The sequence below is a fragment of the Eleginops maclovinus genome, chromosome 19, assembly GCF_036324505.1.
Source record: "Eleginops maclovinus isolate JMC-PN-2008 ecotype Puerto Natales chromosome 19, JC_Emac_rtc_rv5, whole genome shotgun sequence".
Classification (NCBI taxonomy): domain Eukaryota; kingdom Metazoa; phylum Chordata; class Actinopteri; order Perciformes; family Eleginopidae; genus Eleginops; species Eleginops maclovinus.
Genome location: NC_086367.1, coordinates 17763715 through 17787754, shown reverse-complemented (window position 1 = coordinate 17787754; position 24040 = coordinate 17763715). Strand labels below are relative to the sequence as shown.

At 41.7% G+C, this 24040-nt stretch overlaps 1 protein-coding gene across 2 annotated transcripts; it reads right to left on the bottom strand.

Moving 5' to 3' along the window:
- Positions 1–184: 184 nt before the first annotated feature.
- On the bottom strand, positions 185–23723 carry gna11b (guanine nucleotide binding protein (G protein), alpha 11b (Gq class)). Of its 2 annotated transcripts, none has more exons than XM_063909646.1 (7): positions 22627–23723; positions 12662–12846; positions 11806–11960; positions 10065–10193; positions 6595–6724; positions 6286–6439; positions 185–5276 (listed from the first exon to the last, which is right to left on the bottom strand). In XM_063909646.1, exons 1-7 carry the CDS (start codon positions 22760–22762, stop codon positions 5086–5088), a joined length of 1080 nt encoding a protein of 359 aa, XP_063765716.1. In that variant the 5' UTR covers positions 22763–23723; the 3' UTR covers positions 185–5085. The 2 variants fall into 2 exon arrangements, with proteins under 2 accessions (XP_063765716.1, XP_063765715.1); XM_063909645.1 differs by lacking the exon at positions 10065–10193 and adding an exon at positions 8986–9114.
- Positions 23724–24040: the final 317 nt, after the last annotated feature.

Here is a 24040-nt window from a genome sequence, read left to right as displayed (position 1 = left end):
CTACAAGTTGAAATTTGAATGCATGCATTTTGAAACACTGTTTTGTTCAATTTAAACGTGTAATGAAATCACAATACCCGATATTTGGGTCACCATTATAAAATAGAAAATACACATTTCAAGATTACCTCAGCCTTCTTCAGCTATGTTATAAAGCATCATGAAACCCACTCAACACACCCCATGAGCAAGTATAGGAACAAATTTATTTCAATTTAAAACAGATACCTTGTCATTATGTTTCTCTCTTAGAAGGCGGCAATGATCATAAGTCATGTTCATGTTTGAATGAGGATCAGGCAACAGTGGTTGAAACAAATACATGAAACACATAAAAAAATATGGCAAGAGTTATGTAAATCAATAATCGATAATAACCAACTGATTGAACCCCCTTCATTCAGGGCTCCCTGCTTCAATGGAAACATCAAAGCCCTCACCTCCAACACAAAATAAACAGCACATGCAATTATAATTACAGTTTCTTAAAAAAACAGCAGATTATTTTTTAAATCTTCAATCTTAAATACAGAATAAAGTCTTTGTGTGTACTTAATCATCTATCCTTTTAGTCTCTGGTGTGTTTTATTTAAAAAGGGGAGACCATCTCAGGTGGTGGTCCTCTGATGATGACCACAGCGTTGGCACTTAGCGAGAGCCTGGCTCTGCAGAGAGTGGGGTTGGCACACTCAGTATAATACATAATTTACATTTGGTTTACATACAAAATAAAGAGAAAAAAAACAGCATTTTATACACCACTACACAATTGACCTTCAGGTTTCATTGGAGTGAGGAAAAATAAATCAAGTGGTCCAAAATAATAGTTCTGGTAATGTTTTCTTTATCATACAGGAAATAAAAAACACACAAAGAGGGAATAAGATTAAAGTTTTGAATATGCACTGACTCCAAACTGATGTTGAAAAGATAGTTTTGATTCCACTTATTTTAACAAGCCCGCAGGAAGAGAAATCACACAACCGCGGCCACCCAAGAAGGTCCCGGAGCAAGCCCCGAAACCATCCAAGGGCCGGCAACACCATCTTTCATTATTCAAGGCAATGAAAGGCAATAAATAAGAGTGTGTGGTCATTGCTGAAAACAGACAAGAGTGAGAAGGAGATTTAGGTTTCTTTACAGTCTTGCCTTCCCTCTCGTCAGCGCCCATAGGTTGAGATAAAAAGTGTCAGAAGCACACAGTGCAACACTCGGCTGCTAAACTCACTACCAAACCCACACTAACAGCCAGTCAGCCCTTCACCATGTGCCAGAGTTGTAGTGTCAAGTTTTAAAATACAACATGGTTCTTCACCATTAAAGTGAGCTGCACTCAACACACAGGAAATCACAACTACTGATAAATACTTGGGTTATCCATACTGGTATACGCTCCACTTAAATACTGGCATCCTTTTCTATGACAGCAGTGTTAACAGTTGGCTGTCTGCTTTCGTGTGCTCAAAGTTAGATTCATTTTGAGCAGACATAATGGTAGTTAAAGACCACACCGTTGCTCCGAAATAACATATTTTAGCTACTAACTAACTTAGTGTTCAAACTTTAAAATCAAGTGTATAGATTGATCCTCTTCTTTTTCAACAGCTTCTGGGGCTAATCTAGGAAAAACAACCCGGAGTGATAAACTGGATTCAACAACGCCACAGAGAACCTTTAGTCATTTTTAGCTTTTCTTAAATTGAATGCAGTTAATGCATTGGATAGGAATGATTTAAAAAAGCTGCAAGGGTGGACCAATCCAAAATACTAATCAGTTATCCATTTTAAAACCAAGATTATAATGGCTCCACACAATGTAGCGTACAGATTTTAAATTTGGGCTAGTATTGGATTGGTACTCTGACCAGCTAGGAAAAGCTGTACCAATTAAAACCTTTTCACTCCTGGTACACAGCTTTTTTGAGTGCAATAACAAGGAATTTCTGGAGGCACAATTATACCAGCAATCATTGCACAATGAAAGACATTTGAAAAAAGGTGACTAAATGTCATCTGTGGCATAGATTCTTTCTCAGAGTCAAGCCTTACTGGCATGAGCAGTAGTAGTAAATCAATTTTGAAACTGGAAAAATGGTCATTAATAAAGAACAAGGCTTGTAGCTAATGGGTTAAAACAAGCAGAGTCACAAGCATGGTCACTAACTCAAATACTTGGGGAAACATGCAATACTTGTCCTGGTAGTAGTGTCCTTAGTGATAAGTGTCTTTACACTGCATTAGATGTTACAGGTAACTCTGTGATACCAAATGCAAACAAATAGATAATAGTGAAGGTTGGCGAGCCAGATACTGGGTCCAATTACTTTAACCAAAGGGAACCATAAAGAAATACATAAAGAAAAAGGGTTTTAGTGTTGATAATCTCTCTAAACAAACACCTTATGTTTACATTAACACCCTGCCTATACTTCTTATAGCTCATACTGCAAGTATTCTCCAATAATAATCAAGGATAAGTAGTGGATGACTCGGTTCACTGTGGTCCTGTACTCCACTCCCCGCTGTCTGATGCCTGATGCACTGTGATAGCCCTTAATGAGGATGAAGGATAAGTCACCTGTAGAAAAGGTCAAAGACCAAAAAAGTATATCTGCACTTCACTGGCACTATCAAAGCAAGCCTCAAAAAACTGGAAATCAACAATGCCAAAACCGACAACAGAAGTTTTGTGTTAAATTACAAATAGCAAGCATGGACCACGTGGGTCTTCAATCACTGATAAAAAAGTCCACCTACGTTCGTACTGTACATTTTTCTAGGTATGCATTACAGCGCTGCGTCTATAAACCGAGAGGAAATACAAGTTTTTTTGGTTTTTTTTCTTCCTTTTTTTAAAATCAAACAAAACAAATGTGAGGGCTCCTAAAGAAAACCAAACAGTATTATCATGGATGGAGATGTGATGTGTGAAGTACAACTGGAAATGTCTCAATAAGAAATAGAAAGCAGAGATAAAGTCCTTACTATACCAGACATTTTTTTTGTCATTTTTTTTTACAGCAGTTCAGACTCAAGTAGGCTCCGCCATGAGAAAAAGGAGCACTTCAACATGACAGAATCAAAAGCAGTCAAATTATCAACACCTTCAAACCTGGTCCATAAATTAGATAAATAAAAAAATCTTTAATTACTCTTAAAATCATCTCATCACCACACTGTGAAGATTTATACCAGCCCTAGTGAGTAAACTCTGGAGCCAGAGCCGTAGCAGTAGTGTGGAGTCGTGAGGCTGTTGGGAGGAGCCTCTTCTCTCTGACTATTACTCCATCGTTTCCTCAACACCGCTCAGCTCTGTGTAGTCCTATTAATAAAGTGAACAAAATCCATAATCACAGTATAACTACTACCATAAATTCATAGGAAAAAACTGTATGCTAATGAAGAAGTTGATACTTTTTTCTTTTTTTTGTTAGTTTTTTGCCAAAGATGGTGTACCACAGAGCGTTTTTTGTACAGGAGTGTTTCGTGTATATGTATTTACAAACAAATATACACAAACAATGTTTGCAGACTTCAGAGTGCGTTTTCAGTGAAAGGTTCGCCCCCCACCCCTTTTCACCACTCAATAGCAAGCAATCTTTATATAAACAAAGTGACTATACAGTAAAAAAAAAAGTAAACAGAAGCACATCCTGACGTGATGACTATATCACCGCCAGGGAGTGAGTCTGATTGGACGGCTGAGTGACGCAGGTGTGACGCCAGAGATGTTACCGCATGGATCCCATTCACATTCGGGGTGTGAGTGTGTTTAATTTACAGCTTTCATTTAGTTGAATAAGCTACTTTCAGCCCGAGCTGCAGATGCGCTCTTTGGGCTGATAAACACTGATGACATCACGCTCCCCTCAACAACTGCTTCCACCAATCAGAGCAGAGCCTGCGTTGAAAGCAGGATGCTCTCTTCCGCTACTAGTGTGTTGTAATAAGGGTGTGTGGGGGGGGGGGGTCACATGGAAGATTGTCCCAGTGAATCTATACAGAACACATCTGGAGGAGGGAAGCGATGTGATCGACTTAAAAAAAAAGATCCCACAGAAACTTTTAAAGGATACTTATGTCAACGTACATTTCTGGTTGCTTCTCTCTCAAATGTCTTTAGTCTAAATGTTTTTTTAATAGATTTTCTTATAATTTCTCATCATCATTCCATTAAGCCATTATTTGTTAAATATAAGTAGACGTAGCAACACATTTCTATCATTAAAAACATTTTTAAAAACTCAGCAAAGAACAGATTTTGATTAGCTATGACTTGCCCTCGTGCTTTTTGTCTTAAGTGTGTTTACATATGCATTTACTTCATAATATATATATATATATATATATATATATATATACACACACACATACATATATATATATATATATATATATCTTTTCTTTTTTTTGCGATGCTCACACTGGTGGGTACATTCATGGATGCAGCCCCGACCCCTTGTGTCCGGTGTTCAACCTCACTTCCTGTCCGGGTCACTCTCTCCCAAAAAGCAACTCGCTAGTTCTTAGTTGGTTTCAGGAGAAAGCGTATTCACTTCTTTCTGCACCGATAGTAGCTCAGAAAGGACAAGGATCTGATCTCACACCACAGAGGGTTAACTCTGGACGGCCAAAGGGGTAGGATCACTTAAACTCAGCTCCTCGCTTGTCAATGCTGCCCCAAATACATACACACACACCAAACACACACACACACAAACACCAAAGTCCCCTTAAGTCACTGTACAGTCCGTTCGAAAGGTTTGTGTGCCAGATGAAATGTGCCAGCAGCCGGGGCCAAATCTGACACAAGGAGCAGCTTGGGGAGGAGAGGGGACTCTCACGCAACAAGCTGCCGAGCGACGGAGGAAGAGGGCGAGCTTTGGTGAAAGAGGAGGGGCGCATGTGGGAGGTTTGCGAATGTACTGTAGTGGAGAAAAGTAGTAAGGATTCTGTTGGTGTGTGTTTGTGTGTGTGTGTGCCGGCATGGTGTGCTGTGTAATGCATGTGAACTTGAGTGCACACTCCCGAAGAGGTGTGCATTTGTGCAATGGGGGTAGGAGATGTGCGTCCTATGTAGGGCCCTCACACCAGATTGTACTCTTTCAGATTGAGCTGTAGGATGGTGTCTTTGACAGCTGCAAACACAAAGCGGATGTTCTCAGTGTCCGTGGCACAAGTGAAGTGAGAGTAGATGATCTTGTCGCTGTCTGGGTTTAAGTCCACAAACATCTTGAGGATGAACTCCCGCGCTGCCTGTGCATCTCTCTGGGGACCTGAGGAATAGAGATGGACAGACACATGCAAACATATATTACGGTATTATAGAAACTGATTAAAAAGGAGTAAGTCAGCAGGTTGTCCTTTCTTTGCATTCAGTGTTTATCTTGAGAAGTGAGGCTTAGCTTAACATAAAGACAGGGGAGAAACGGCTAGCCTGGCTGAAACTTACTTATAAACACATCGCGTAACATTTGATTCATTTCCACATGTACAGAAATGTAAGTACATCAGAATGAGTTTTTCAGGGGAATTAATTGCCATTACCATTTGATGACCAGCAAGTACCATTATATTTTTACATAGCCTCTGCTCACTGAACAAAGATAGCAACCAGTAGTATAAGTACTGGCTAAATGGATAAAATGCTATAAAATGGTTTCATTCAAAAACTGACATTTCTAAAACACTGTTTAATGGATTAGGTATATTATACGTTTATACTGGTATGCTTACTTTTACATTTGGGGATAATCAAGCTATGCAGTTATACTCAAGTGGATGTGGAGCCTACAGTGGCCCTCAGATAATGTAAAAATGTCTAAGGCTCTCCCTGGAGTCCGTATTCTTGGTCTACTATAGAAACATGGCAGACGCCATGGAAGAGGACCTGCTCCTTCCTCCCATGAAGGGTTTATTTTATGTTAGCAAAAACACGATTCCTAATTTCTGGTCCTTAAAGACTAATATATATATATATATATATATAAAAAGGAGTAAAAACGTTAAGCTCACACCTTCTTATAGATAGAAAAATAAACTGGTAACGCAGCAGATAACGGACTGGTTGGTTTAAATAGTAACAATAATAGTTTCTGTGCAAAGTCTATGGGCATAGCCATTTTTAAGTGATGTTTTATCATTGTAAGACATTCACATATACGTTCACACAGTACAGTCATTTATCTAAGGGGGCGACTCCCAAATGTACATCGCTAAATTATTCAACAGACCCACGCAAGCACACTCACCGAATACACTCACACGAATAAAAAAAGGACCTACCATCAAACTCTGGGAAATAGTCCACCAAGTGTGAGTAGGAGATCTTCTCCTCTAGCAGGTCCTTCTTGTTGAGGAAGAGGATGACAGAGGAGTTTTGAAACCAGGGGTAGGTGATGATAGTCCTGAACAGAGCTTTACTCTCCTCCATACGGTTCTGGAGCAGAGAGAACAGTCATGTTCAGTTTCAGTGGTCCAGACATCTTGTTTAGGTGTAAGAAGTTCATTAAACAACGCTGTTTTTATGTTCGTGTGTGAACATATGTTTTGAGTGCTTTTTGAAACAATGGTCAGGCTGTTACTTCCACCTACCTCGTTGTCAGACTCCACCAGGACCTGGTCGTACTCGCTCAGCGCCACGAGGAACATGATGGAGGTGACGTTCTCGAAGCAGTGAATCCACTTCCTCCTCTCTGACCTCTGACCCCCTACATCCACCATCCTGGCGGCAGGATGAAGGGGAATAGTTGGATAATGAATGAAGAATCGAGAAGGGGGACAAACGTATCAGCATAAATTCTCTTGGTGGCTTAGCGGTCTATGGTCGTTCACATTATAAATATTGTCAATTTCTGACCTAATGGACACTCATTTGTTTTGTGTCTAAGGTTTTGAATCCACTAGGATATATTTACTGGTAGTTTTGGACCTTGTCTATTCAATTATCTCCCACATCTTGCACTATGGCCTGCTTTGTGTAAAATAAAAACAGTATCATGTGGGAGAACTCGGGTATAAGAAAAGGAACATTGTTGTTTCAGGTCCAGCTGTCCGAAAGACATTCTCTGGTGTAAGTCTTCCTGAACATGTTTAGCACTAACCCAAATAAAGATGTAGTCTGTCACTCTGGGACAAACAAATCCATCATTTTGCTATCATTTGTTTTGTGCTCTGATTATCTGTCAGAGAATATTCTGCAGTCCTTTTTACATTGTAAGCAAACCTATTTGAGAGAACACCTGATGGATTCAACACCTTAACAAGTGGATACATCAATTCATTGGCAATGGATTTCAAAAGGGTCTCAGAGCACACGTGTGCAGAACTCTATATTTGGCAGGAAACTAAAGAAACGACAAACAAATGCAGTGCAGTGTGAAGATGCTTTTGTCCTTCTAAATAGTTGAGCCATGCATGCCACCACAAAGATGAAAGCTTCCCGTTTCAGAGCGATTTAGGATCAGTTTTACATAAATACCACTCAGTTTAGGAAATTATTTACATCATTTGTCAAAATTCCAGTCACAATGTCTAAGTACAAGCATTTAGAAAGCGCCCGAGCAGCACACAGGCAGCCGTTCAGCAGATTGTGCATTTATTTCAAGATAAATATACAACTGATATTCTTAAACTGAGTGGCATTCATGTGGTCATAGGTCACATCTGATACTAGATCAGTCTGTACTTCTGTGTGTGTGTGTGTGTGTGTGTGCGCGCACGCTACGGTGAAAGTGGAGGGTCATTCATTTCTTTACTAGACAGCTTTCTCAACTTTATCGGGACTGTGTGATAAAGCACCACACAAAAACATTCTGTGAAGTTTTGAAAATCAGTTGTCAAAGACAAATAGGGAAAAAGGAAGAACATCAAATAAAAAAAGGACAGAAAAATGACATGAAGAGGGGCCCGGAAACTAAGACAGATGACAGAAAGAGGACAGGAGTTGAAATGGTGATGGAAGATACAGGGGGCACCTCTGACGGTGGCGTCCTTTTCATTGCAGCAGAACGCCTCCTATGCAACCCAATGAGAAGCTTCAAGCTGAGAAAATTGCATCAGAAGTAGTATGGTATATATATATCCTTTAAAAGACAAACCAATACATCTAACCTAGCAAAATACTGACATAAAACACTCAGAGTCTGAAGCACTAAAGCCATTCATGAACAGCAATCCTGATTGAAATACTTCCAGAATCCTCCAAAGGTTTCAGGTTCCCTGTGCTTCTCCTTTACAAGGTCACCCTTCCCTCGTCAGGGAGTTAAGGTCCCAGTTTCATTAAGCGTTCATTTGTGACAACCGATTCAATAGAATATCTCCGGTCAGAAGCCTTCGATGTCAAGCAATTATGCAAGAAGGCACATGGACAGTTTAAAGGCCACCATTCTGTATGATGTTGCACGGATGCAAACCTCAAGAACAGCTGCATTATGGTCTTTGAGAGGGCTGCACAAAGTTAATATATTTCACAAGGCAATGGTGCCCCCTGGTGGTGGCCCAGTCCACTGTGGTCCACAGAGACGCAGGGCCAATATAGGCCCTGCAGGACCTGCTGCCCAAAATAACACTCCTGCACCGGAGAGGACGACCTCGTTTCTTCTGCCAGCCGGAGAGGAGAGGGGGAGAGGAGGAGGAAGAGAGGAGGTGACCCATTTACAGAGACCGGGCACCAGAATGTAGGACTTTGTGTTCATTAGGGGGTTGTGTTATGTGTGGTACCATTGCTGTTGGTGACAGGAGGTAAGTGTAGGACTATGAGAAGAATGTTAAATGCTGGTTTTTATGATTAGAGCGAAGGGTTAAGGAGCAAGAATGGAATGGAGACACTTGAGTGGGGGAAAAAAAGAGAATTTAAAACGTTCTCGGTAAAACCATTAATTGGGAGGACAAAAAGCATGGTTTATTTGGCGCTCTGGACAAGACATGAGATGGCGTATGGGTTAATGATGATAAAGGACTGAGCCAAAACAGGCGTCTTTCTACCTGAAAATGATGCTTTGCAAGTCGAATGGGTACTCTATGATTCCTGTAGTGGGGATGCGCACCCTGAGCACATCCTGCTGAGTGGGAAGATAGCCGGGATCTGCAATACGATCCAGATCGGAAAGATAACTACAGGCAGGCCGGTCGAGGGGAGAAAAGGAGAGATAGAGAGAAAAAACAGACAGAAAACAGTTATATAAAGCATGACAGGCAATAACCGCAACCCCCCCTGCCATTTCAGGAAGTGTGGATCAGTCCTGTTGAGGGAGCTTCACAGAAAAGGCCACAACTCAGAAACATTAGGGTGTTAGTGAGGTTCACTGCTCCACCAACACTCTCTGTCCAAAAACCAACTTTAAGCTGTTAATTTGCAACTGCAGCTTTAAATGTAAATGACTCATTGACGAGGACAATTTGTAGTTTGTTGATTATTTTACAGACAGTGAGGTGGCATTAGTGACAGTAGTAGCAGTGACTTCAGCAGCGGGACAGCAGCACCTTCGTTAGATAAAGAAGGACCAGTATGATACCAAAGATAGCAGGAAGCATGATCCATACGCAAGCCGTACTAATCTTAAAGGTTTTAAGTATTTTGTATTTCAAAACAGTGTCCGATTGCTTCTCTAATTTGACTGCCGCTTCCTGGAGAACCTTTGACATCCCTAATCCTTCTTCATCTGGTATTCAGAGGCTGCTCCCAAAAAGCTACAGTGCAGCATGTCTGGCTTAAGTTTAATCGTGGAGCCAGAACATTAGTATTTTTCTGAACACAAACCACTGATATCATAGTCAGGTTGACTGATGTTGCTCATTTGATCCAAACACAACATCATCTTTGTAGGACATTGTTCTTTTTCTAAAGAAAGGTAAGGGCATTTTAAAGGGTGGAAATGTGTTGTAATAGTACTGACAGGCTTCAGAGACTCGTGGGTACAAATCATTTAGAAGTTTCTTAAGTAAGTACAATTTACAAATGCTTAGCCCCTGCTTAAATGATGAGTTCATGTCCTGACAGATCTCAGTGGTTTGTGTCCTCTAGAGAACACTGTGACGCTGCAGTCCTGGTGCCATCGGGGTACCTGAAGATGACGTTCTCCAGGTCAAACGGGTACTCTATAATACCCGTAGTGGGCACACGGACCCTCAGCACATCCTGCTGGGTGGGAACGTATCCCTCCGCAGTCACACGGTCTATATCACTAAGGTAACTGGAGATATACATGATAACAGCGTGGATAACACTGAAATAAAAACACATTCAATGATTTCCTTGTCTTACTCACGTACACATGCAAAAACAAACGCATAACTTTAGATGATACAGATGTTTGTGCAGAAACCGGCTCTCTTCTACAATAAAGGAACATTATGTTTGAGGTAGTCTTTCTATCAATCCTACATTATGTTGATGTAATCTAAAGAAAATCTATGCTGGAGTGGAGCACAGGACCCGAAATAACTCTACTTTACAGTCTTAGCCCTAACCCTAACCCTCTACTGTCAATTCAGTCATTTATTCACCTAAAATATGGAAATATCTGCTAGTGTTAAGAAAAACAATCCCTGGACAATTCAAGACAACGATATCAAACCCCCTGACTCAGTCTCCTCTTTCTTTGTGACTTGGCATCATTGCAATGAGGAGCAGCTCAATCATTTGTAAGGATTAAATATTTTATTGGGCTTCATGGCAAGCACACCCGCATTGATGCTGACTTGAATCAGCATTAAAGTGTAGTAATACAAATCCACAGCCAGGGGGCACTAAAACGTGAGTAAAATGACGTTGAGCCATTTAGCCCTGGGGTCACACACATCATTACAAGGCAAGTGTGGCTAACATACAAAGCCACAGAAGAGGCGGCTGACACATTTGGCTGTAAACAATAAGGTGAAACCCAAATAACAACTTCAATTACATCGCTAAAAGTTACTCTCTGGTGGGGACAGGATTTGTAACCCAAAAGCCACATTGCACGTTAAATTTGCTTAAAATTATTATATACTGGAGGTAAACATTCGAGGTGGACAACACCCTACAATTAAAAAGCCAAATAGCAGTGGCTTGTACATTTGTCCCATATGGTATTGTTAAATTGTCTGGTGAATTTGGAAACTAGTCAGACAATACTGTGTGTAGACTAAATGCTACTGTGTTGCCCTGCCTGTGTATCTTGTGTGTTCTGTAATGGACACTACATTACAAAACACACAAGATACACAGGTAATTACACACAACCTGCAGCAACAACAACACATCCAAACACATCCTAGTTACTAAGACTGTTGTGATCTGATCTCTAGGTACAACTCTGTCTCTATGCCACAAATGAAACTAAAGGGTGGGGAACATATTTATGCTTAACTTAGGATTATCTAGTATCCGAAATCACAAAACATACAACTTAAAAGCATAAGGCATTTGAAAAAAAATAAGTCAATAGCTACATTTCTATCCTTTATTATTATTTTCTTGATGAAGGTGACCTGACACTTAATAAATGATCTGCACATTGTCATGTTAACTTTAGCAAAGACACACCCAGCGTTGTAGAAATCTGGGATGCATGTGCGGTTGCCACAAACACTGACAGAACATTTCCACATTCATGAAAACACAGATTTGTGAACAGATACATAACTATCTGTTGAATTTAATTTGCAAAAGGTATCCCAATCAAATCGTTAGCATTTAAATGTTGCTTCACACATTTCTTCCAAAAAAAATGTGGTAAATCTGCATCAGTCCCCAAACCAGCCCCATAGACACACTCACAAAAATAACACAAAAAACACACACACACACACACGCAGACTTACTATTTAGTGGAGTCAGAGAGCTGGTACTCTCTGCGGCGGTCGTAGGCCTCCTGGATGCCCGGATCGGACCAAAGGCATTTGATAGCAGCGATGAAGTGAAAGTCGAACCCATTGATCTTCTCGATGTCCACCTCCTTGACGATCATGGCGTTAGACTGGAAAAGCACAGGTAAGAGAAAAGGGTAAGTTAAATCTGACATGTGTGTAATCTCTCTTTTCTGGAGAAATGATTCCTTGCCAATGTAATGGTAACAATGATCTTATCTAACGCTTAACAGTAATGTATGAAACAAAGCAATATTGTTCTACATCTTCAAACCACCTACTTTGAAGAAAATATTTTATTATGGGGCAACACAGGAAGAAGAAAACCTACAGTTTAAATGAACATTATGCAATTGTATGCAGGTTTTGAAGTGATGGAAAGCGAACTGACATTCACCTGTTTTATTGTCAACATTGAATAGGTGATGTTGATGGCAACAGTAGAAAACATACTGTGATTTATTTTTACGTCATCCATTTTCTAAATACTGGTCCTTGTGAAATCTACTGCTGGATTTCTGTCCTAATGAGTGGCGGACTAAATTAACCTTGCATCCCAGGTGGAAATCAGTCCTCAATTAGAAGTTCACAATAACAAATCAAGTCAGCTCTAAGGACTGAAATTGAGAACCACTTTAGCGCGAGTTGATAGACTATAATTATGTAGTTTTATAGTGCCCCCATCGTCAGTAGCTAGTTCAAGACATTTCACTAAATAAAGCATACTCCAAATAAAATATCTCGCCATGTGTAAGATGCAAATCAAATGGGAAACAACTGACTGGAATGACATTTTTCTGTGGGTCCTTACCCGATTCTGTTCAAATTTGTAGGGGATCTTTAGGGTCTCAGTGGCGCGGATCATGGCCTGCATGGAGGTGAAGATGTTTTGGTAAACAAGCCGGATGAAGCCTCTCTTATCTTCGTCTGAATACCCGGCTCCATGAATGATCCTCATCTGCTTGATGAAGGTGCTCTTGCCACTTTCTCCCGTACCTGGACAGGACAGGACAGGACACGGGAGGCATGCAGTTAGAGAGAGCAGCAAGCTGACACTGTGGGCACAGAAGGAGGACCATCCACAATACAAACTGATTGAGAAAAAAGACCAAGAAACAGGAGACGGCCAGTTTCGTGTTGGATAGAAGCATTTCAGACGATTCTGTTAAGGTGCTTTTGTTACTGACAGTTCTCAGGATGTTAATCGTAATAAACTCTACACACAGCACAGCCTTACATTCATTTACCAAGGATACGGAGATAATGGGAGGAGAGTGAGAGAACAAGTGTGCCAAGACTCCTTCTGTTCAGGGAACACATCCAAAGAAAAATGCCATTCTTCTGAAACCTACAGAATTGTCCGTGGCAAATATCCAAATACTGTCTCTTATCCAGGCATCTCAATCAAATCGTTTTAGTGATGGAGGTAAAAACATATAAATAAAACTCAATTCAAATCAATACTTGGCACAAAGTACTTGGCACTGTTAACTCATCAATATTAGGTGATATTGGTAGCCTTGAGTCGTTTGCGTTCTTATGTAAGAGCTTTACAGCATCTGGAGGAATAAAAGGGCAAGAGTACAGAGAAATTCCTACTTCCGCATTGCCTTGTTCAACAAGTACAAACAGACTTTTACAGCACTGCACTGGACTTTGTACGCCAGAAGCAGTATGGCCCGATTCGAAGATTGGATAAAAAAAATCTGCTTATTTATATCTGTAATAGACACAACAAAAGGTACAGCCCAACCTTAGACACAGGGGTCGGGATAATATCCGGTTATATACTGAGAGACAGGGACATCGTCTGTACGTTTACATCTACCCTCTGTCTCTGCATGTGTGAAAGACCCTGCTTTACAGTCATTTTGACGTATACTGTGATCAGAACATTATTCCTATTGCCCACTCCTGTTAGGCGCCAACCACCCGTCCTCTACAATTTGTGGGCATCTCATTTGTACATTGATGAGGGAAACAAGCCAAATCTGTGACCCGAGACGGATGCTCCGTGAAAGGGAAAAATGACCTAAAGACTTGGACGTCCCTTGTGCACTGGACATAACATGCACACTTTGACACTTAACATTGTACATTTACATTATACTTATTTAATATTCCATTTCATTGCATTATTTGTACAGTTCTCATTTTTATTTTTAGTTCTAATTATTTGTTATGCTTCTTTTTGTATTTCGCTGCTGCAATGAAAAAACTTCCCAGTTTGGGATAAATAAAGTATTTCTGATTCTGACTTCAGAGGAAAGACTGCAGCCTGTTTGTGTATGTGACGTTTAGTGTTCATTCATTTCTGTTTATCTGCATTATCTGGTCAAAATAAAGCCAGTAATGGTGTAAACGAGTCAGTTTTACGTGTTCTGAAATTCCAAGTTGATTCACTAAGCTTGTTAGGACTGCTGACGCGTCAAAGCTTCTTTGTCCGACATCGGGATGTTATCGCTCAGTTTGGAGAGTGAACAAATAAAAGATGTTTAAACGAAGAAGAGAGATAATGAGTTCGGGGGGGGGGGGGGTTACAGGCTAATTTAATGAAGATAATTAAGACAACTTGCCCTACATTCAGGTTCTAACACTAAGTTGCCTCTGCCAAAAGGTGACGGCAGGGGTGGTTGTCAAAAGGCTGCATTCCTCCAGTGATCCTCCTCTGCCCTTCTGAGTCCATATCTGGCAGTAAGATCATCACTTCAAGTGGTGTCAGGTTTCCAGATTCACATATGGAGAGGATCCCGAGGAAAAGGATTTGGATTCTAGGTGTTTACTTTAAAGACATGTATTCTGCTTCTATTCACCACACACCCTTGATTTCAGAGGGGAAATCTGAATCTCTGCATTGAGTATAACACACGTTTCTAAGCTTTTTGAAGACCAACAGTGATTGCCAAATAAACCCCCACTTGGCTAGGGGGGTCTGTTGGGCCTAACCCACATTTCACACTAGCCCTCTATGTTCCTCATGCCCAGAAACACCACCCTGAGGCCACAAAAAAAAAAAAAGGGAAAAAAAGAAAGCTGACGGAATTTCGGTTCCTCGGTGATATCAAAAAGGATCCAGCACATCCATAATATCTGCAAAGCTGAAAGGGAAAGACGAGGAGGGAAAAACACACACATACACTCATCTCACCACCACCTACATTCAAGGTTTTTGAAGAGCAGCCATATTTCTGTTACCATAGCAACCCCTCCTCTGTCTCCCTCTCTTTTTCGTTCCCGTGTTGTTTTTTTTCCAGCTTTTTCTCTTTAAAAAAAAATATATATTTTAAACCCCTCCCATCCGCCCCTTCTCTCTCCACTATTTCGTAGCAGACAGTAAATATAACTGTGAGCCCCTCAGGCCTGCTCTGTGCTCTTCATCTTTTGGTGTAGCACAGAGAAGAAGGGCCGCGGCTCCACAGAGACTATGAGGCAGGGGGTGGGGAGCGCTGGTCTGGGGTCAGCATCGGGGGCTTTTTAACACCAAGGACTGTAGAAATGTTAGGAAGAGATAGCACCTTCTCCACTGATACAGGAAGAAATGCCTTAATCTCAGAGATGAAATGTGGGTTTCAACACTGTGTCCATAAGGGGAGATGACCCTCCTCTGACTTCTTATCCATAAAAAATGCCCAATTTTGGAGAACAGAGATTAGAGAGATTATCATTCACTGAAAAAGATCCTTCTCCTTGATGAATCAATGCTTTGCGGTAAAAGACGAAAGACTGGCCGGCCCAATAAAGACAGCTTGTTGGAGAGGATATTCTTTGTATTGGGCTGCGGCACTAATGTCCTGGTGGAGACTGCCGACTGCTTTAGCAAAAGGAGCAAGAGGATCACTCTCCAGCTTGAGGTCTGATTTATTTCTCGTGACCCTGTCACAAGATCTCCCTCTGCTGTGTTCTCTTAAGTGTCGTGTCCCTCTTTACCCAGACAACACACTACGAGCCTCTGTCTTCCCTTTTTTCCTACCCAGATTATACCGGCACCAGCCACAACCATTTATATGCCACCAGTCCCAGCAACCCCCCCGCCCCCCTTACAAATACTCTCTCTTCCCTCCGATTCTTCACAACCTCTCCTAACCTCCCTAAGGCTACAAATATGCCTCTCCATTCTCATCCCTCTCTGTCAAGAATTTTGGAATTCATAACTAGAATCCATCCATTCTTTTTTGGTAATGACCTAGAAAAAGGAGGGCACCTTTTAATAGCTCACACACTACTTGGGTTTGATAACGCTCTCTCCTCCAGGTAGGGGTGTAACGGTACACCGGTATGAAAACTGAAGGTTAAAATACTATTTGTTTATTTACTGTGAGTATGTGGGAGTAAAGGTACAGACAGGAGCATTTACATTCATTTTTTAAATCTTCATAAATCAAGGAAATTATTTGAAAGGTTTGCAGCTTGTGTTGTTAAACATTTAGCGTGCTATCGTGCTTCCAACATGTACACCAACACTGTTTAGTCATATAATACATTTGCAACGGTTTTAAATGCAGGTTTACAATGAAAATGCTGGTGCTTTTCCTTTTAGGGTAATTTATCTGCTAATAAATAATATACAAGAAGAAAGAAAGCGCAATATTTTCATCATTCTTTGAAAATCTAATACCGTTGCAACCATAGTTTAAGGTAGCTATGAATGTGTGAAAAAAAGAATGCTTAGAGAGCTTAGATTCTGCCCCAGTGCAACAGAGCAAGGCACACTACACAGCCCACACACACCAATACTGGTCCTTTGTGAAGCTCATGTCTTTCTTGGAACAGAGCGAGAACGTCAATCATGGGTAACCCGACAACAACGACAGTAACATGATAAATAGGTTCAAATACCCTGATAAAGAAGAACTACTGAAAATAAAACAATAAACTCTCACATGTTAAGATGCCAGACACTGCACCTGGGTCTGTAGCTTTCATAAGCCTTTACATAAGACACGACACCTGATGGACTTGAAACAACGCTGTCTTAGTGAGGTTGTCAGTCAGGTGATGTCCGTGCGTGAGCAGGGCCTGCTTTGTTTACACTGTCTGCTCATATCCTATATTTTCTTTCATTGTGCTTCACACGCAGGTCACTAAACGCTCCGTCCTCAAACAGAACCATCCCTGCCAGCCGGGGCTTCCCTCTGCAAGGCCATGAGGATTATCAGCCTCATGGCTAACCTGCACGCAAATACGCATGTAAATATAATGGCCCATTGGTATGACGACTGTTATATGCCTTTTCATGCAACGATTTACAAACCAATCTCAGCGGTGAGAAGACATTTGCATAGACAGCATTTAAGAATCATCCAGACCTCAACATTTACATGAGCCAGATGTTTGCCTTTTTAGTCAGCGCCCTGGAAAGACACTTTATGAATCAGGCAGTCACAAGGCTAACCAAAACGTAGCGTGGGCCTTAATCTTTCACTAAATTCATCTTGGAAACTGGCCTCTTTCTGGCGTACAAAGGAAAGGGATTGAGCCAAGGCAGCCCGGAGCTACACAACACACACACCAGCTGCCTAACCAACTGTGGACACACGGATCCTGTCGTCAACCTCAAGGCATGGATGCTACCTTCACTGTGATGGCCCATTTTTCTGTCTTTCCTCTTTCCTGCCGTGGCCTGGGCTATACGCACAGTACAGGACACCAGCAAACACACACAAGAATAAAAACAAAAGAAAGAGGAGTATGCTATATCTCTCTGAGCTCTACTGCAGCTTTCCAACATGTGTTGCTTGCTGTTGCGCGTCAGAATCTGGGCACATCACCACTGCTCTGTGCGGATGTCTCTGCATCTGCCGAGTGCTCTATGTAATGTGCGTGGGTGTCAGAGCTGTAAATTTAATATACATTCTATAGCATGCACATGATACACACACACTTGTGAACTTGCACACCTACATTGGACCACCTTAGGATGGCTTTGTCTGTTCACCAGTGAGTATGCGCTGAGTGCTGTTCTCGTCGAGTGGGTGTGGGTGAGCAAAAAAAAACAAAAAATCTAATACAGGCTTTACAAAAGATTTGGAGCAAGCAGCCATATTTTAGTCTGCAATACACACATTGTGCTCAACTGCTATGAAATAAAAACAGCCAAATCTGAGATGTTGCCATTTTTTAAGCCATGGCACTTAATTTAGAGGATCTCATCTTTGAGACAACATCACTCCATGTCCGCACATGGGCATATGCACATCTCGGGTGCATTGACTTAGACTACACTGAAATGTACAACCTTGCAAACCTAACATCCTGCAGGAAAATGACAAGTGCAAGCATGCTTCATAATTCCAAATCCAACTTGAAACATGATGTGACAGAAGTTGAAACGTACGATCACAGAGCCGTGTGGGCTTTACTGTACGCAGCAGCTGGTGGGAGTAAACAGCAGTGAACATGCCACCCTGTCAGCAGAGCGGGCTGAAGATACTGGCAGTGAAATAAGAGGCAGGCTATGTCCCCGTCCTGTCTGGGGACCGAGGTAGCGGCAGTATGTGGGACAGTCACCATCTAGCCTCATTCACCCCTATACCCCCAGAGAACCAGCCATGACCCCATTTAGGTATGTGTGTGTGTGTGTGTGTGTGTGTGTGTTCACATGTGCACTGGTGAGCAATATGGGCAAGTGTGTAATATACACCGAGTCGTAGAGAGAGACAAAGAGTGTGTGCAGGGCTGGCTAAGTTTGACTACCTGAACATTAACAGAATGTTCTGTGATGCAGACTGTGCTTACTGCACTGTGACTTCAAGATTGACAAAGTGAGGGAACTTTGAATTCAAATGACTTTAAGATGAAATAAAGACATTTCGAATGTTAATCCTTAGTTTGAAAGATTTTTGAAGAAATATCCCATTGTGATTATTTTCACTGAAATAAGAGGGAATTACATTTATTTACTTTTTCACATAAATATTCTAATTTAATTTAAAGACATTCGAATGGTGTGATTTCTGTACCAAACAAAGACGTCTGTCTTAGGTCCATCTGATGGATAGTCCTTCAAAAAATATTACTGTCTGGCGACTCGAAAATTGCAGCACGCAATTTTGCAGCTTTGATAAAGTTCGAAATAATTGTTATGCCCCAACATGCATAGTTTAATTGTATAAGTAATTGTAACTGGCCACTGGTTACCAACCTTGGGGTAAACGGTGCTGCATTAAACCCACTTTTATGACGTGGCATCACCATGTGTATATACAGTCAATGTGTTTATGGTTTAATCATTAACTAGTGCACCGTTTTGTCCCATAGATCTAACCTCTCTATTTTGCTTTCAGATTGATGCACACATTTATTTGTTAATGCTTGACAACTGTGAAAAGGGTCCCACCCCAAAAACATAGTCAAAAAAGCTCTAAAATATTAAATCAGCAAGAATATTACGCCTCTCATGAGGGTTCCATTTTAAAAGGTGTTAGATCTGACCATGATAAAAGGGGATTTCAGCAATAACTGGCCATCCACATAGCTGCACATTCACTGGCATTACAAGTCCCGATCACACAAGCAGCCAGGCACACATGCACACACAAGGAGTAGAGCTAGAAGATCCCTATTGCCATATATGATCAAAATTTGATGGCTTGGCAAGAGAAGTAAGGTCAGCAATAAACATCTGAGCCTAACCCCCTGATCCTCTTCCTGGTTCAATCAGACTGTTGCTCTAAAGGACGTCTTAAACCTGATAACAACACGTACTGCTGAGAAGGGGGAGGATCAACAAGAACAACTCAATCAATGACAACTTGGAACACGGCTGTATTTTAAACCTCTGCCTGAGATGTCTTTCTAGGGATTTATCTCCGATTGCCAGGCTTTCTGTTCCTCATATTTCACGTGAAACCTTTATTTTCCTGAAAAGCAAATGCCAACAGGTACACTGACAGCTTGACTGGGCGCTTACACTTTGCCTTGGTCAGCACTTTGGGAAACATTAAAGCGTTTGCCCTTCCATCTCACTTTACTGACCGTTTGCTTGCTCCAGCAGTTCATTTACCCAATGCAGCAAAGGCCACAGCTCCTGGTCCACTGTGTTTTGACCAAGTAGAGGCAAACCACTGGTCTGTGGAGCAGGAAGCTGTCGGTATGGCCTGATATGGCCTCAGTCACAGGCAGCCAGACTGTGGGCACCGCTGCAGCCCTGGCAGAGTTGTTATTTTTTGGCTAAGCATGATGTTGATACAGCTTTTACCTACAAAACTGTCTTTCACCTCATCCTTAATGTAATGTAATGCAGGTGTCTGGCATAAAAAGAAAAATCAAACCTGAATGTTTTGTCAAGACACGGCTCTTTGGCATGCACTCTCGCCATTTAGTAAACGCTTCCAGGAAGGGAGAGGGACACAGAGAGGACAGTGAACCGGAATTATTGCCATCAGAAAAAAATGCCAGCAAACACTCTCTGGTCCAGCTACTCAAGTGTGAGAATTTGCCACATCTGCATTTCTGTGCACTGATTACCTTTACATTTTGGATATCTTGATGTGCAAAAAAGGCACATTTTACACACGTGGAGCTTTATGACTTTGTATTTTTGTCAGTTTGACAGACATTTGTCTGTTTCAAATGTAATGCAACAAACTAACTTTCTAATATTTTAATGATTTATTCATCTATGAAAAGTCAGAAAACTGTGAAAAAAGCCTAACCCAACATCTTCAAACACTCAACATGTCCAAAACCCTAAAACATTCAAAACCATTTCACTGGAGAACCAGAAAGGATCAGATGACAGAAATTGCTTAATAAATGATTAATTGATTATCAGAATTGCTGTTGAATCATTTTATGATTTATATTCGATTAATAGTTTCCGTTCCACCCTGCATGAGTCATTCTGTAATAAACGAAGATACACAATTATGATAAATTCAATAGCTTTTCACATTTTGCAACTCTAACAGGAATACCTTTTTCAAGTTTAACGCATTGAGTCTAGTCAAAATGTACAACACATCTGAACTGCAGGCTGGCTAATGACACCACATTTAACTGAGATGGATAATTGTCCAGCACATAATATTAGCTAGCTCAATATCCCTCTTCCCCCTTTTCTTTAAAATACACTTGATGGAGCACTTAAATGTTCAGACACAGAAGTTCTCCTTTTCCTGCAGTGAGTTGTGGAAAGGCAGGCAGCTCACTGAGGACTGCAGGCCTGAGAATAATGCCAGAGGATAATAGGAGTCAGTGACATCTCAAAGTCTCAGCAGCGGATGTGTTTAACCAAGCCTATTAAGACCTGGACTAATCCTGCTTTACACGTCCTTATCCAGGCATCCACTGACAGCCTTAACTCACACAGGATGGGCCACTTACAACATGACTGAATGCAGTTCATGCTTGCTTTCTACATTTTACTCACTGACACTCTGAGTGTATTTTGATGTCTGCTGACAAAACCAGGGATACAGTTAAAGTATAAAACACCAAATATTAAGGCTTTGTTTGATACAGAGCGAAATGATGACTTTATATTCATCAAAATTCTGGAATCACTTTGTCAACCCAACCCCTTCATTGCTCATCTGGCCAGACAAATATAATTGCAGCAAAGAAGGAAAGCATTTCAAAACTGCGACACAAAAACAGCACTTTTTACACGCTCACCTTGACCACCAGGTAGAACAGGGTGCAAGAGCGAATAAAAGGTTTGACACAGAATAGAATGTATCCCATCAACAGTACGGCTCTAGTGTGGCCTACTTATCCGAGCTGAGGTATTCAGCAGGGAAATGAAAGGAGACACACATGTCAAATAACCAGGGCTGCTTTTGGTGGGCAAGGAAATGGGAGCAAACGTTTTGAAACGAAGGATGCAACCTAGATCATTCTAATTGTCCTAAAAATGGACACTTTCCTCTCTTTTTTTTTTTCCTTCAAGGAGCTTTCACACTTCAAGTGGTTGGCTGGTCTGAGAGAAATGTTAGTACATGTGTGATAAAGCAGAGGCTAATGTTCCTTTCTGTGTCCACAGAACTATGAATCAATGCAGTACTGAGCAACTTATTCAACAGCAGCTCCCACCTGCCCACACACCAGCTATAAAAATAGCTAACCTACTCAGCTAGACTCCAGGATGAGGGGGCAAATCCCTCAGTATCTCTCTCATCTGGAAGGGTAGATGTGTGACACTGGGTGCAAATGAATAAATAAGATAAATAAAAAAAGAATGAATTAACGGGCACCAAGCAATGTTTAAGCTAAGGAACCTTAAACATCACCCAATTGTACAAATGTTATGCAACCTGTAATGCAACAGTGTAAAGCAATCCAAAGCTGCTGCTGCTTCTCCTATTATCAAGTGACCATCTTCACCTTTTAGCAACCATCAGCTAGCTGACCAGAATGGCAGTCTCGAAGCTGGCCGACTGATTAGCTTGAGGGCTAGTCAAAATTGTCAAACTGGCCCACTGATAAGCATGTGGTAGCCTGTAAACGGTGACATCTTAGTAACTCCGATGCCAAATGAGCGGTTGTCTGCACACCAATGCAAAGACAAAACACTCGAGGAAAGAGCCATAATATGTGACTAACCAGTTATTGTAGATATGCACCCAATATTACCAGCTATCTCTTGTTTAACCCAGCAAGCTCTAAGACAAACCACGCATTTTGTAAATCATGCCATAACGTTACTCACACTGAAACCAGGCTAGCAGCCTTAACTAGTAGCATATTAGCTAGCATTACCAAGAAGGCCCAAGTTTTCCTTGCAACGACACAAGACATGGTGATACACATGTATATGTAATTTAGCATGCCACATACCGAGAAGAAGCAATTTCAGCTCTCTCCTGGAGTCTCGCTTGTCTCGGCGGAGTTGTTTGTCAATTTCTGCATTGATTCGTTTCGACTCCTTCGCCTCTTCGCTCAGGCAGCAAGCCATCATGGACTCCAGAGTCATCCCCTCTAGTTTTGGCAGCCCGGTTAAGACGGGACCTCGGCACACGGTTTCAGCTTATCCCGAATCCCCGGTCCTCGCTTGGATCTCAGGGATGAAGGGGTGGGTCTGTCGGGCTTGGACGGATGGATGAACGGGACTGGGGGGGAGGGGATACTAGCTAAGGGGCCTCGCTGTCAAGTCGTCCCCCCAAGCCGAGAACAACTGCGACTTCACCCGGGTGTTTTCGGCAAATCACGGGAGAATCGGACAGGGGGAGGGAGTCAGGAGACGGTGCGGCCTCCCCGAGATGCTCTGCCTTAATACGGCTAATGTTAAAATTACTGCCGCAGATTAGCCCCTTAGTTTATATCATTAACACCTTCTCATTCGCTGGTCCAATTCTATCTTTGCATCTGTCACTGTTGTCCAATTTTATGTCCGCAATCCGCCAAAAAGTGGTTCAAAACTGCAGTGTCGCGACATCCAAACGCCTAACAGTTGATTTCTGTTGAGTCTCGTTAGCTAGCTAGTTAGCGGTGCTGAAAAGTAGTGTTGATAAGCTCACGTTAGTGATAACCGTTATTGCCGCTATTAACCGTTATTGCACTATCTACGCCTGAGCAATGCGTCCGTTTTTTGACTAACTGCATTAGCTACCGTAGGCTTGAATACACGTAACGGCTACAGCCTTGCTAGCCCGCTAGCTCACTTAACGCCTCAGCTAATGTTGTGTCAACCCGCAGTGATTGGAACAGCGAGCTGGTTGAAGGAATTTGTCCGCCTAGCTAGCGATAGCAGGGCAGCACCCCATCACGCCCTGCCTCATTTTCACGGTAAAATATAAGGCTATACTACCACAGCCCTAAAAGACGGGGTTAAATGCGTGCCCGTACCGGTGGCTAATGCCAGAAAGGTATGCGCTGCAAACAGCTGGCTTTTTAGGGTAGCTCGTCGCTGGAACAAGGTCGGCACACACACCAGTCTGATGCCAGGCAAGGAGGAGGAGAAACTGGGGTGTTGAGTGACAGACGGAGGCTTGCATGAAACAGGTTTGTGACAGACCAATTGAATGGACGAGGCGGGTCCTCGGGGTGGGATCCGACTGTGAGCAGCACCCCAGTTAGGTCGTTGAGAAGATGCAAAACTCAATTTGTATGAATAAGAAAGAGCTGTATTTATAAATCCATGCATGTGCAATTATTGCTAAATTAAATGCTGCACGATCTTCTGCACTACTGAAAAAGATATTTTGAAGCGTTTTGCATCGTGGTAAACGATCATCAGGACATTTAAATAAGG